Source organism: Bufo bufo, chromosome 2, assembly GCF_905171765.1.
Source record: "Bufo bufo chromosome 2, aBufBuf1.1, whole genome shotgun sequence".
Lineage (NCBI taxonomy): Eukaryota > Metazoa > Chordata > Amphibia > Anura > Bufonidae > Bufo > Bufo bufo.
The window spans coordinates 281,262,132-281,274,399 of NC_053390.1; the positions used below are offsets into that span (position 1 = coordinate 281,262,132).

The 12,268-nt window shown below is 43.7% G+C and overlaps 1 protein-coding gene across 1 annotated transcript in view; it reads right to left on the reverse strand.

Annotated features, from left to right (window-relative positions):
• Positions 1 to 12,268, reverse strand: part of MYO1H (myosin IH) — a 198,915-nt gene that overhangs the window by 20,652 nt on the left and 165,995 nt on the right. Inside the window, exons 23-26 of the mRNA XM_040419688.1 lie at positions 9,588 to 9,672; positions 2,945 to 3,104; positions 2,008 to 2,091; positions 56 to 149 (exon numbers count right to left, since the gene is read on the reverse strand). Of these exons, the coding sequence (XP_040275622.1) occupies positions 56 to 149; positions 2,008 to 2,091; positions 2,945 to 3,104; positions 9,588 to 9,672 (423 nt within the window). The remainder of the gene's footprint in view (positions 1 to 55; positions 150 to 2,007; positions 2,092 to 2,944; positions 3,105 to 9,587; positions 9,673 to 12,268) is intronic.

The window sequence follows — 12,268 nt, forward strand, 5'->3', positions numbered from 1 at the left end:
AAGCCGCTATAAGTGAAATATATCAGAAACACATAATTTATGTACTATCACTTACTCAACCGCGATTCTTCAAAAGGTTGGCTAATACTTTGCTCATAGCCTTCCTTCTTCCCTTGGAAAAGTTCACTGGCCACAACTTTCAGGCGCATCTGCATATATATAGAAAATAAATAAAAATTCCTAAAGACATTTAGGCAGATTTATGAAAACTGACTTAGTTGCCCACAGCAACCAATCACAGCACAGCTTTCATCATTCCAGAGCAGAATTTGAAATGAAAGCTGTGCTAGGATTGGTTACTATGGGAAGCAAAGGAAAATTTGTTTCAGTTTGATAAATCTCCCATAATTAACTTTAATGAAAAGCGCTGCAACTGCTATGTATTAACATGGCAACATGGACAATACCTGGGACTAGGATCATTTTGCAAAGAATCCTATAAACCTGGCTATGTTTCCTTCCTAGAGAATAAGAAAAATAATACAAGAGAAGGAAAGTGACCCCTAGTTCCTAGCCCAAAAAAGAGATTCTGTCTTATTTGACTGGAAAAATATCCCTGCATGCAGCACTATATTTCACATGAAAACAATGGACCAGATGGACCACATTTATAATTCATTGGTGACCGTTGGGCGCTCCTGGTGTCTGTCATGTTATGGGTCCAACAGAGCCTCAAAGAGCTAAGTAGCATTACAGCAACATAGTAGATATGTAAAAAAGTAATCATGCACACGACCATTGCCTGTTTTGCGGTCTGCAAATTGAAGATCGGCAAAACACAGATACCGGCCGTGTGTGATATGCCTTTTGTGGGACGGAACATCTGGGTAATAATAGAACAGTCCTATTCGTGTCCATTATGCAGACAAAAATAGGACATGTTCTATATTTTTGCGGATGCCACAGAAAGGAAATACGGATGCGGACAGCACACAGTGTGCTGCCTGCATCTTTTGCGGCCTCACTGAAGTCAACTACCCTTTCCTGAGAAGCCCTGCCCATTTTTGTTAAGCCCCACTTCCTTGTCAAGCAAGTTGGAAAAAAGTATAGAAATCCTCGATGCGCCAATTAGTATCATTTTTAAGATAGATTCTAGGGGTGGACCCATTAGTAAATCTGTTTCAAATATTTCAGTAAAGAGGTTGTCCCACGAATAATATTCTACAGTTTTCAAACCAGCAGCTGGATCTGAATTCTTCTGTAATTGCACGTAATAAATTACATCTGTATAGCGCCAACTGCTGTTTGCTATTTTTCTCTGTCCACCTCACTGAGAAGGCCATACATGCTCAGTTCCATACTTCAACTGCCACTAGCTACAGCAGACAGGACATAACACTGAGAAAGGACTCTACACTGCAGCTTGAAATAAATCTAGCAGAACAATTGGAGCAATGAATGGGGAGATCTCTGGGTCCATGTGAGGTACAGGGCTGGTTCTAGCTTTTTTAGAAAGAGGTTGTCATGTACTAGAATATGTATGATTTTCATTTTTTACATTAATCATGGGATGACAGGCAAACATACTTTCACACAGTAAGGCCTCTTTTACAGGTACCGTTCCACGATGAAATCCATGACCAGATGGTCAGTGGCACATCCATGAATAACCTTTGTTTGGTCCATGTGTCCGTTTTATGTTTTACGTTTGTCATCCATATTCCATGGATACTGGTAAGCTGAAAATGAATTTCCAGAGCTTCTCCTAAAAACAATCTATGAAAACTGCAGACCAAACATGGATAGCATCTGTGTTGTGTCCGTGTTTTTAACTGACCCAGAGACTATAATATGCGAGAGGGATCCGTAATCACAGACAAAATTGGGCATGCTTCCGTGGTGTCACCGTGGAAAATCACTGATGGAGACCATGGACAGCACACTTGTGTGAAATGAATCACTGATGTGTGAAAGAGCAAGGCCTGACATGTAAGGTGCTTAGTGCAAAGTCACACCACACATGATATATAGTTGTAGGCCAAAGAGTGATTGATCTGGTTGTCATACCTGTTCTGTTCTTTGAGGAGTAATTGATCTGCAGTATTTCCTCACCAAATTTCTGATGCACATTTTATGAAGCAATTCTGAGGTCTAAAACAAAGGGAGGAAACTTTATGTAGACCAGCAGAGGACCAGCAAGGCATCATCCAACACACGTAAGGGTATTTTCACACTTGCGTTTTTCTTTTCCGGCATAGAGTTCCGTCACAGGGGCTCTATACCGGAAAATAACTGATCAGTTTTATCCCCATGCATTCTGAATGGAGAGTACTCCGTTCAGGATGCATCAGGATGTCTTCAGTTCAGTCATTTTGACTGATCAGGCAAAAGAGAAAACCGCAGCATGCTACGGTTTTATCTCTGGCGAAAAAAACTGAAGACTTGCCTGAATGCCGGATCCGGCATTTTTTCCCATAGGAATGTATTAGTGCCGGATCCGGCATTCAGAATGCCGGATCCGTCCTTCCGGTCTGCGCATGTGCAGACTGAAAAAAAGGTGAAAAAAATAAATGCCGGATCCGTTTTTGCCGGATGACACCGGAAAGACGGATCCAGCATTTCAATGCATTTTATCGACTGATCAGGCATTTTTAAGACTGATCAGGATCCTGATCAGTCTTACTAATGCCATTATAGTTGGCATACGTTTTGCCTGATCCGGCAGGCAGTTCCGGCGATGGAACTGCTTGCCGGATCTCTCTGCCGCAAGTGTGAAAGTACCCTAAGAGGGGATATTATAAACTACAGTATGCATACATCAGGAATAATGTTAGAAATCGAGTAAACTGAGTCTCCTTATTCATTTTCACCTATTTCATTTAGTTCTGTGCAGTTACCTGAAATAACATGCTGCCTGATTGTTGGATTTTCTTGGAAGTTCTTGGAAGCTCATCTCAAATATATGTCAGTATTTTTCCTAACTATGTGATATGATTTTTCTTACCTTTGTCATAGCCATCGGCGGCTGTAGCCAAGTCTTGTCAAGCACATTTTTGGGCACATGGTCCTTCAGTTTTACGAGGTAGTTATAATGCATCATGCAAAGAAAATCTCTGTTTGTGTCACTAGACTTTTTATTCCGGTTTATGAATCCACTGATGAAACTAAAAATTGAGAAAGTGTTTGTTTAGAAAGGTCACAGTGTTGCCTGTAGGTGATCCACACAGTTAGCAGCATTTGGTTTTATCTGTCAGCTGAATATGCTCCCCTATTGCCATTCTCCTATTAGGCAAAACATCACACAAATATGTCATGCCATTGTCACTCATTAAGGGGTATTCCCATCTTAGAAATTTATGTTATATCCACAGGATATGCTATAAATATCTGATACATCTGAGTGTCACAGCCAGACAGCTGAGAAGCGCTCACAGGAGCTTCTCAGATCCTCCTCCTTGAATTTCTTTGTTTTGGTTTAGTTTCTCATCTCGTTAGTCTATCTCAGCTGTCATGCAGTTAGACTGATCGCTACCCTTTAAGTTCCTCCCCATAATGCAGTAGTGTGCGGCTGATACAACTTCCTGGAGTGTGTGTGCATGCTGTTCCCAGTTCCCAGTCGTCAGTCGTCATTCGTCTGCAAGATAAGTGCTGTTTATGTATTTATGATTTTGTCTTTTCTGGATCCAGGTGACCCTGACTCCCTCCGTGTCAGTGTAGGGAGCCGGTGGTCGTGTCCCTTCACTATTGTAGGGTCTTCAGGTTATAGATAGCCGAGGAACGTGGATATGCGGCCATCCACCTTTGGGGTGTTCGCATAGGCTGAGCAGTGAGGGAGAGCGGCAGGTCTATTGCAGGGGTCTCCCTTTGTTCCTTAGTTGTGGATCCAGAGAGACATTGTTTATATGGTATTGTCTTGTTTCCTGTACACCATCCATGACATTATCAGCCGCCAAAACCGTCTCCAGCATGGATCCGGTTTCACTTTTGGCTGAATGCTTTCAGGGTCTTTCTTTGGAGGTAGCTGATCTCCGTAAGACTTTTTCTCAGTTTCAAGTGACCGGTTCAGCTTGCGTTCATGGAGTTTGTGCTGAGCCTAAGATCTCGCTCCCGGATACGTTCTCCGGGGGTAGTGAGAATTTTGTGCGTTTTAGAGAGGCTTGCAAACTCCATTTTCGCCTTCTTCCCCATTCTTCTGGTGATGAAGAACGGAGGGTGGGGATCATTATATCGCTGCTCAGGGGTAACGCTCAGTCCTGGGCCTTTTCGCTGCCGGAGGGTGCACGGCCCCTTCGTTCAGTGGATGAATTCTTTTTAGCCCTGGGTCAGATATATGATGATCCGGATCGTATTGCTCTGGCTGAGTCTAGACTACGTCTGTTATGCCAGGGTAAACAATCCGCAGAGATATACTGTTCAGAATTTCGGAGATGGGCAGCAGATACGGGTTGGAATGATGCTGCACTCCGAAGTCAATTTTGCTATGGTCTTTCAGAGGGATTGAAAGATGCATTTGCCTTTCATGAAAGACCTACCTCCTTGGATTCTGCTATGTCTCAGGCTGTTCGTATTGACAGGCGTCTTAGAGAGAGAGGAGAGATCTCTCCTTCCTGTCATACTCAGTCCCGGGACAGTGCAGCGGTCTCATTCTGTGCACAGGGGTCTCAGTCGCTGTCAGCCCCTTCTGAGCAGGAGTCCATGCAGCTGGGGTTGATTGCCTCTGACAATAGAAGATTCAGCCCGCAGGGGAGGGTTTGTTTTTGTTGTGGAGGTATAAATCATCTGGCAAATGTTTGTCCCTCTAGGAGATTCAGGCAGTTTTCTGGGAGTAATAAAGAGACAAAAAGGAAAAAATCTTTTAAAAATGTTCCGTCTGTTACTATTGGCAGGGTTGAGGCGGAAATTGAAGGTTTTCCATTTGCTTGTAGTTCCCGTTTTGTCCTGCCTGCTAGGGTGGCGCTAGAGAGCAAGAGCATTTTTTGTGAGATTTTTGTGGATAGTGGAGCAGCTGTCAACCTCATTGATAATCAATTTGCAATAACTCATGGTTTCCAGGTATGCACTTTGGGAAAGGATATTCCTGTTTTTGCTATTGATTCAGCTCCACTTTCTCAGAAATCATTAAAGGGCATAGTTCACAATATCCGTTTAATTGTGAGTGATGCTCATGTTGAGGATGTGTCATGTTTCGTCCTTAGCGGTTTGCCTACTCCTCTAGTGTTGGGGCTACCCTGGCTCACTAAACATAACCCCACCATTGATTGGCAAGCGAGGCAAATAAATGGTTGGAGTAACTTTTGCAGAGAGAATTGCCTCATAACATCTGTTTCTGAGGTTTCTACTAAGACTGTACCACCTTTCCTCTCTGAATTTTTGGATGTCTTCTCTGAGAGTGGAGTTCAGGGTTTGCCTCCGCACAGGGAGTATGATTGCCCTATTAATCTCACCCCAGGCGCCAAGCTGCCTAAATCTCGTTTATACAATCTCTCCCAACCTGAGAGGGTCGCTATGCGGGCTTATATCTCTGAGAGTCTGAGAAAAGGACACATACGACCCTCGAAGTCACCTGTTGCCGCTGGTTTTTTCTTTGTTAAGAAAAAAGATGGTTCTTTAAGACCTTGTCTGGATTTCAGGGAGCTGAACAGTATCACTATTCGTGATCCTTATCCGCTTCCTCTGATCCCGGACCTGTTTAACCAGGTTGTTGGGGCTAAAGTCTTTTCCAAATTAGACCTAAGAGGGGCATACAACCTGGTTAGGGTCAGAGAAGGAGACGAATGGAAGACGGCTTTCAATACCCCTGAGGGCCATTTTGAGAATTTGGTTATGCCTTTTGGTTTGATGAATGCCCCAGCCGTTTTTCAGCATTTCGTCAACAGCATTTTTTATCATTTAATGGGAAAATTTGTATTAGTGTATTTGGATGACATTTTGATTTTTTCTCCTGATTTCAAGACTCATAAGGAACACTTACGTCAGGTCTTGCTCATCCTGCGGGAGAATAAATTATACGCGAAACTGGAAAAATGTGTGTTTGCGGTTCCAGAAATCCAATTTCTGGGGTTTCTTGTCTCCGTTTCTGGTTTTCGCATGGACCCCGAGAAGGTCCGCGCTGTGCTTGAGTGGGAGCTTCCTGAGAATCAGAAGGCGCTGATGCGTTTTTTGGGCTTTGCCAATTATTACAGGAAATTTATTTTGAATTATTCCTCTGTTGTTAAACCACTCACTGATATGACCAGAAAGGGGGTAGATTTTTCTTCCTGGTCGGTAGAGGCGCGTAAGGCCTTTTCTAATATCAAGGAGAGTTTTGCTTCCGCTCCCATCCTAGTACAACCTGATATTTCGTTACCCTTCATAGTTGAGGTTGATGCTTCTGAGGTAGGGGTGGGTGCGGTCTTGTCTCAGGGTTCCTCTCCTGCCAAATGGCAACCGTGTGCCTTTTTCTCAAAGAAACTCTCCTCCGCAGAGAGAAATTATGATGTGGGAGATAGGGAATTGTTGGCCATCAAGTTGGCTTTTGAGGAATGACGCCATTGGCTAGAGGGAGCCAGACACCCTATTACCGTGTTTACTGACCATAAAAATCTGGCCTACTTGGAGTCAGCCAAGCGTCTGAACCCGAGACAGGCCAGATGGTCTTTGTTCTTTTCAAGGTTTAATTTTGTTGTTACGTTCCGCCCTGGGGTTAAGAATGTGAAGGCAGATGCCCTATCACGTTGTTTTCCGGGAGGTGGGAATTTTGAAGACCCGGGTCCCATTTTGGCTGAAGGTGTGGTGGTCTCTGCTCTTTTTCCTGAATTGGAGGCAGAGGTGCAGGCAGCCCAGTCAGAAGCTCCTGATCTTTGTCCTCCTGGGAGGTTGTTTGTGCCTCTCGCTTTGAGACACAAGATTTTTAAAGAACACCACGACACGGTCCTTGCTGGGCACCCGGGGGCAAGAGCCACACTGGATCTCATCGCTCGGAGATTCTGGTGGCCTGCGCTTCGTAAGTCGGTTGAGGGTTTTGTGGCAGCTTGCGAGACTTGCGCTCGTGCCAAGGTCCCTCATTCACGGCCATCAGGTCCTCTCCTTCCTTTGCCCATTCCTTCCCGTCCTTGGACACATCTGTCCATGGACTTCATAACGGACTTGCCTCGTTCCTCGGGGAAGTCTGTGATTCTGGTGGTGGTGGACCGTTTTAGCAAAATGGTGCATTTTATCCCTTTTCCTGGTTTGCCCAATGCTAAGACGCTGGCGCAGGCATTTATTGACCACATTGTCAAATTGCATGGGATTCCTTCAGACATAGTCTCTGATAGGGGCACGCAGTTTGTTTCCAGATTCTGGAAGGCTTTCTGTTCTCGCTTGGGTGTTCGGTTGTCATTCTCTTCTGCTTTCCATCCACAGTCGAATGGCCAGACAGAGCGCGTCAATCAGAATCTGGAGACATATCTGCGCTGTTTTGTGGCGGAGAATCAGGAGGATTGGTGTTCTTTTTTGTCCCTTGCTGAGTTTGCTTTAAATAACCGTCGTCAGGAGTCCTCTGATAAGTCACCATTTTTTGGTGCATATGGGTTCCATCCGCAGTTTGGGACTTTCTCGGGAGAGGGCTCTTCTGGTTTGCCTGATGAGGACAGATTCTCCTCGTCTTTGTCATCTATTTGGCAAAAGATTCAGGATAATCTAAAGAGCATGAGTGAGAGAAATAAGCGTGTGGCGGATAAGAGACGTGTGCCTGGTCCGGACCTGAATGTTGGTGATCTGGTGTGGTTGTCTACCAAGAATATCAAATTGAAGGTTCCCTCCTGGAAGTTGGGTCCTAGGTTTATTGGGCCTTACAAGATCCTGTCTGTCATCAATCCTGTTGCCTACCGTCTTGATCTTCCTCAGACTTGGAAGATCCATAATGTTTTTCATAAGTCCTTATTGAAACCTTATGTTCAACCTATTGTACCCTCGCCTTTGCCTCCTCCTCCGATTATGGTTGATGGAAATCTTGAATTTCAGGTCTCTAGGATTGTGGATTCTCGTCTTGTCCGCGGTTCCCTCCAGTACCTCGTTCATTGGGAGGGTTATGGTCCTGAGGAGAGGATGTGGGTCCCAGTGACGGACATTAAGGCCTCTCGTCTCATCAGGGCTTTCCATAGGTCCCATCCTGAGAAGGTGGGCCCTGAGTGTCCGGAGTCCACTCCTAGAGGGAGGGGTACTGTCACAGCCAGACAGCTGAGAAGCGCTCACAGGAGCTTCTCAGATCCTCCTCCTTGAATTTCTTTGTTTTGGTTTAGTTTCTCATCTCGTTAGTCTATCTCAGCTGTCATGCAGTTAGACTGATCGCTACCCTTAAAGTTCCTCCCCATAATGCAGTAGTGTGCGGCTGATACAACTTCCTGGAGTGTGTGTGCATGCTGTTCCCAGTTCCCAGTTCCCTGTTCCCAGTCGTCAGTCGTCATTCGTCTGCAAGATAAGTGCTGTTTATGTATTTATGATTTTGTCTTTTCTGGATCCAGGTGACCCTGACTCCCTCCGTGTCAGTGTAGGGAGCCGGTGGTCGTGTCCCTTCACTATTGTAGGGTCTACAGGTAATAGATAGCCGAGGAACGTGGATATGCGGCCATCCACCTTTGGGGTGTTCGCATAGGCTGAGCAGTGAGGGAGAGCGGCAGGTCTATTGCAGGGGTCTCCCTTTGTTCCTTAGTTGTGGATCCAGAGAGACATTGTTTATATGGTATTGTCTTGTTTCCTGTACACCATCCGTGACACTGAGTCCCAGCTTTGGGATCCACACCTGTATCCAGAACAGGGGATCCTCCCACCCCATTACCCCTGATGAGGTAATTGCAGGCTTCTGCGTAAATAAATGGAAAGGTGGTCGTGACACACTCCATTCATTTTTATGGAAACAGTCAAGCATACTTGCTTGGCTAATTCCAAAATGGAATGGAGAAAGCCGCATGGTCAGCTCTCCATTCACCGCCTGGATGCTGTGGCCAACAGCCATCCCACCAGTGGGATGTAGGTTGAAGGACCTAATTTATAGAAATAGATAGAAATGCCATAAGTTGAACAGGCACTGTGCAATACTACATTTCCCATTTTTATGGTAACCACCGTATGGAAAATATTCAGCCACCCCCAGTTCCCCTTATTTACTGTAGTGGTTGTTCTCATGGACCTTGGCCTCTTAAAAGGGTTATTTGGGAATTTGATACTGATGGCCTATCCTCAGGATAGGTCATCAATATCAGATCTGCGGAGGTCTAAGTCCCGACACCCCCACTGATCAGCTGTTCAAAGAGACTGCGGCACTCCATAAGTCCTTAGGTATCTCCCTAGGCCAGTGACCTTACTGTACATTGGTCGCATGGCATAGGTACAGCTCAGTGCCATTCAAATAAATGAACCTGAGCTGCAATATCAAGCACAGCCACTATACAATGTACAGCTCTGTGTTTGGTACACTGTGAGGAGACTGCAGTGTTTACCGGAGCTTTGGTGAGCTCAACAGCTTCTTCAAAACAGCTGATCGGCGGGGATCCCGGGTGTCAGACCCCCACCAATCTGATATTGGTGCCTTATCCTGAGGATAGGCCATCAATATCAAAATCCTGCAAAATCTATTAAAGATTATAAGATTTTTTTTATACAAATTGTTACAGCAACAATTCCCTTACTTCCGTATGACTTGTGCAGCCCATGCTCGCTTCTTGGCAGCTTTACGGCCCATGACTCCTCTCCAGCATGCTTCCAGTTTGATAGCTATGAGAGGTGTAATAGAAATGGTTTGATGAAGGACTAATGATATTGGACATCCATTAACAACAGAAAACTGAGACTCTTAATATGTTATGAAATTACCTGTTGTACCCATGAACTTGCCGGTATTCTACAGCTCAAAGTTTTATTTTTCCTCTGCTTCTAGCATCATGTCAGCAACATTAATTCTTATTTACGTAGTGTATTTAAAAGGTCACTGTCATTCTAGAAAACCTCTGACATGTCACATGACATAGTAGAAATTCTAGTTGATGCGAGTCCAAATCCTGAGACCATCTACCGCTCCAGTATTATAAAATGCACATGGGACCCCGTTATGGATCTTGCACTGGGGCCCAGGAGATTCCATTTGTGTTTCTGCCTGAAAATACCACCATATGCTTAATTAAACCACGGGGGCCAACCATTCTACCGGCCACTTGCCCTCTAGTTCTCATTTGTTGTGCACAGCTTTTTGTGGAAAGTCTATCAATGTTGTTGGGAACTGAGGGGGCAGTGTACTTACAGTTGTGTTCAAAATAATAGCAGTGTGTTTAAAAAAGTGAATAAAGCTCAAAATCCTTCTAATAGCTTTTATTTCCATCCACACAAATGCATTGGGAACACTACACATTCTATTCCAAATCAAAACATGAAGAACAATATATCAAATTTGTTTTGGTTCTCGATTTTTTTTTAAAGAAAAGTGAATATTAGACTGTTTAAAAAATATAGCAGTGTTTGTATTCTTCTTTACAAACTCAAACATTCACTATACAAACTGAAAAATGTTTGAAGATTTTGCTTTCCTTTGATCACTTAACTAATATTTAGTTGTATAACCACTGTTTCTGAGAACTGCTGTACATCTGTGTTGCATGGAGTCAACCAACTTCTGGAACATGTGAACAAGTATTACATCCCAGGATGATTGGACTACATTCCACAGTTCTTCTCTATTTCTTGGTTTTGGCTCAGAAACTGCATTTTTGATGTCACCCCACAAGTTTTCTATTGGATTAAGATCCGGGGATTGGGCTGGCCACTCCATAAAGTCAATCTTGTTGGTCTGGAACCAAGATGTTGCACGTTTACTGGTGTGTTTGGGGTCGTTGTCTTGTTGGAACACCCATTTCAAGGGCATTCCTCTTCAGCATAAGGCAGCATGACCTCTTCAAGTATTCTGGTGTATTCAAACTGATCCATGATCCCTGGTATGCGATAAATAGGCCCAACACCTTAGTATGAGAAACATCCCCATATCATGATGCTAGCGCCACCATGCTTCACTGTCTTCACAGTGTACTGTGGCTTGAATTCAGTGTTTGGGGGTCATCTAACAAACTGTCTCCGGCCACTAGACCCAAAAACAACAACAATCTTACTTTCATCAGTCCACAAAATGTCTATTTAGGCCAGTCAATGTGCTCTTTGGCAAATTGTAACCTCTTCAGCACGTCTTTTTTTCAACAGTGGGACTTTGCGGGGGCTTCTTGCAAATAGCTTGGCTTCACATAGGAGTCTTCTAATTGTAACAGTACTCACAGGTAACTTTAGACCTTCTTTGATCTTCCTGGAGGTAATTGTTGGCTGAGTTCTTTCATTTTAGCTGAGCAGCCTATCATTTTCTGCACTTCTTTATATGTTTTCCCCTCCCCAATCAACTTTTTAATCAAGGTACGCTGTACTTCTAAACAATATCTGTAACGACCCATTTTCCTCAGAATTTCCGAGAGAAATGCAATGTAACCAGCATGTACAACATTTGCTGCCTTCCTTCCTTAAATAAGGGTAATAATCACCACCTGTTTTTCAAAGAATGAATGACCTCACTCATTGAACTCCACACTGCTATTATTTTGAACATGCCCCTTTCAATAAGTGATTGAATGACAGAGAATCAGCAGCATTCATGTCATAACTGTTGGGTCTGTTGGGTTTCTATTACTCTACTACACCTGCTAGTAAATTATTTGCCATGTAGAAATATCATTTCTACCATAAACAGTGATTGATCAGGTTAGTGATGTCTGACTGATATTATTTTGAACACAACTGTATATCACTTCTTTCTTGTGAATTTTCTGTAATCGCACCCTCAACAATCACAACTTCTAATGTAAGAAGTTTCATAAAATGCCAAAAAACACATATAGGTAGACAAAAAAAAAATCTAAGTACTTGCATTTTATTTTGTTTTGGGGAGGAGGGTGTTAGATGATCACTTACTGCTTTCAGTTTTCACAGTGTTGAGTGGCCCTTTCTTTGGACAGTTTTTGCTCATTTTGGTTTTCTGGGAAATTTTATTAGATGGGTCAAAATTCTGAATTATCCTCCAGCCAGAGTTAAAAATTAATGCTATTGTGTCTTCACCTTTTAGTTTAGAGTGAGTCACCAGGCAGGGTTGTCTACTGTCCCCTCTGCTTTTCTCAATTATAATCAAACATTAACCAATATGATTTGGGATAATAGTTATAGGGAGCTTTGATCTCACTGCTTGCAGAGTGAATTAGATGCCGCTTGCTGAATTTGGGAAGCAGCAGAAGATGCATTGCTCAAGCGCTGAGTCGACTCAGTGATTCGGCGTATGGATCTGAAA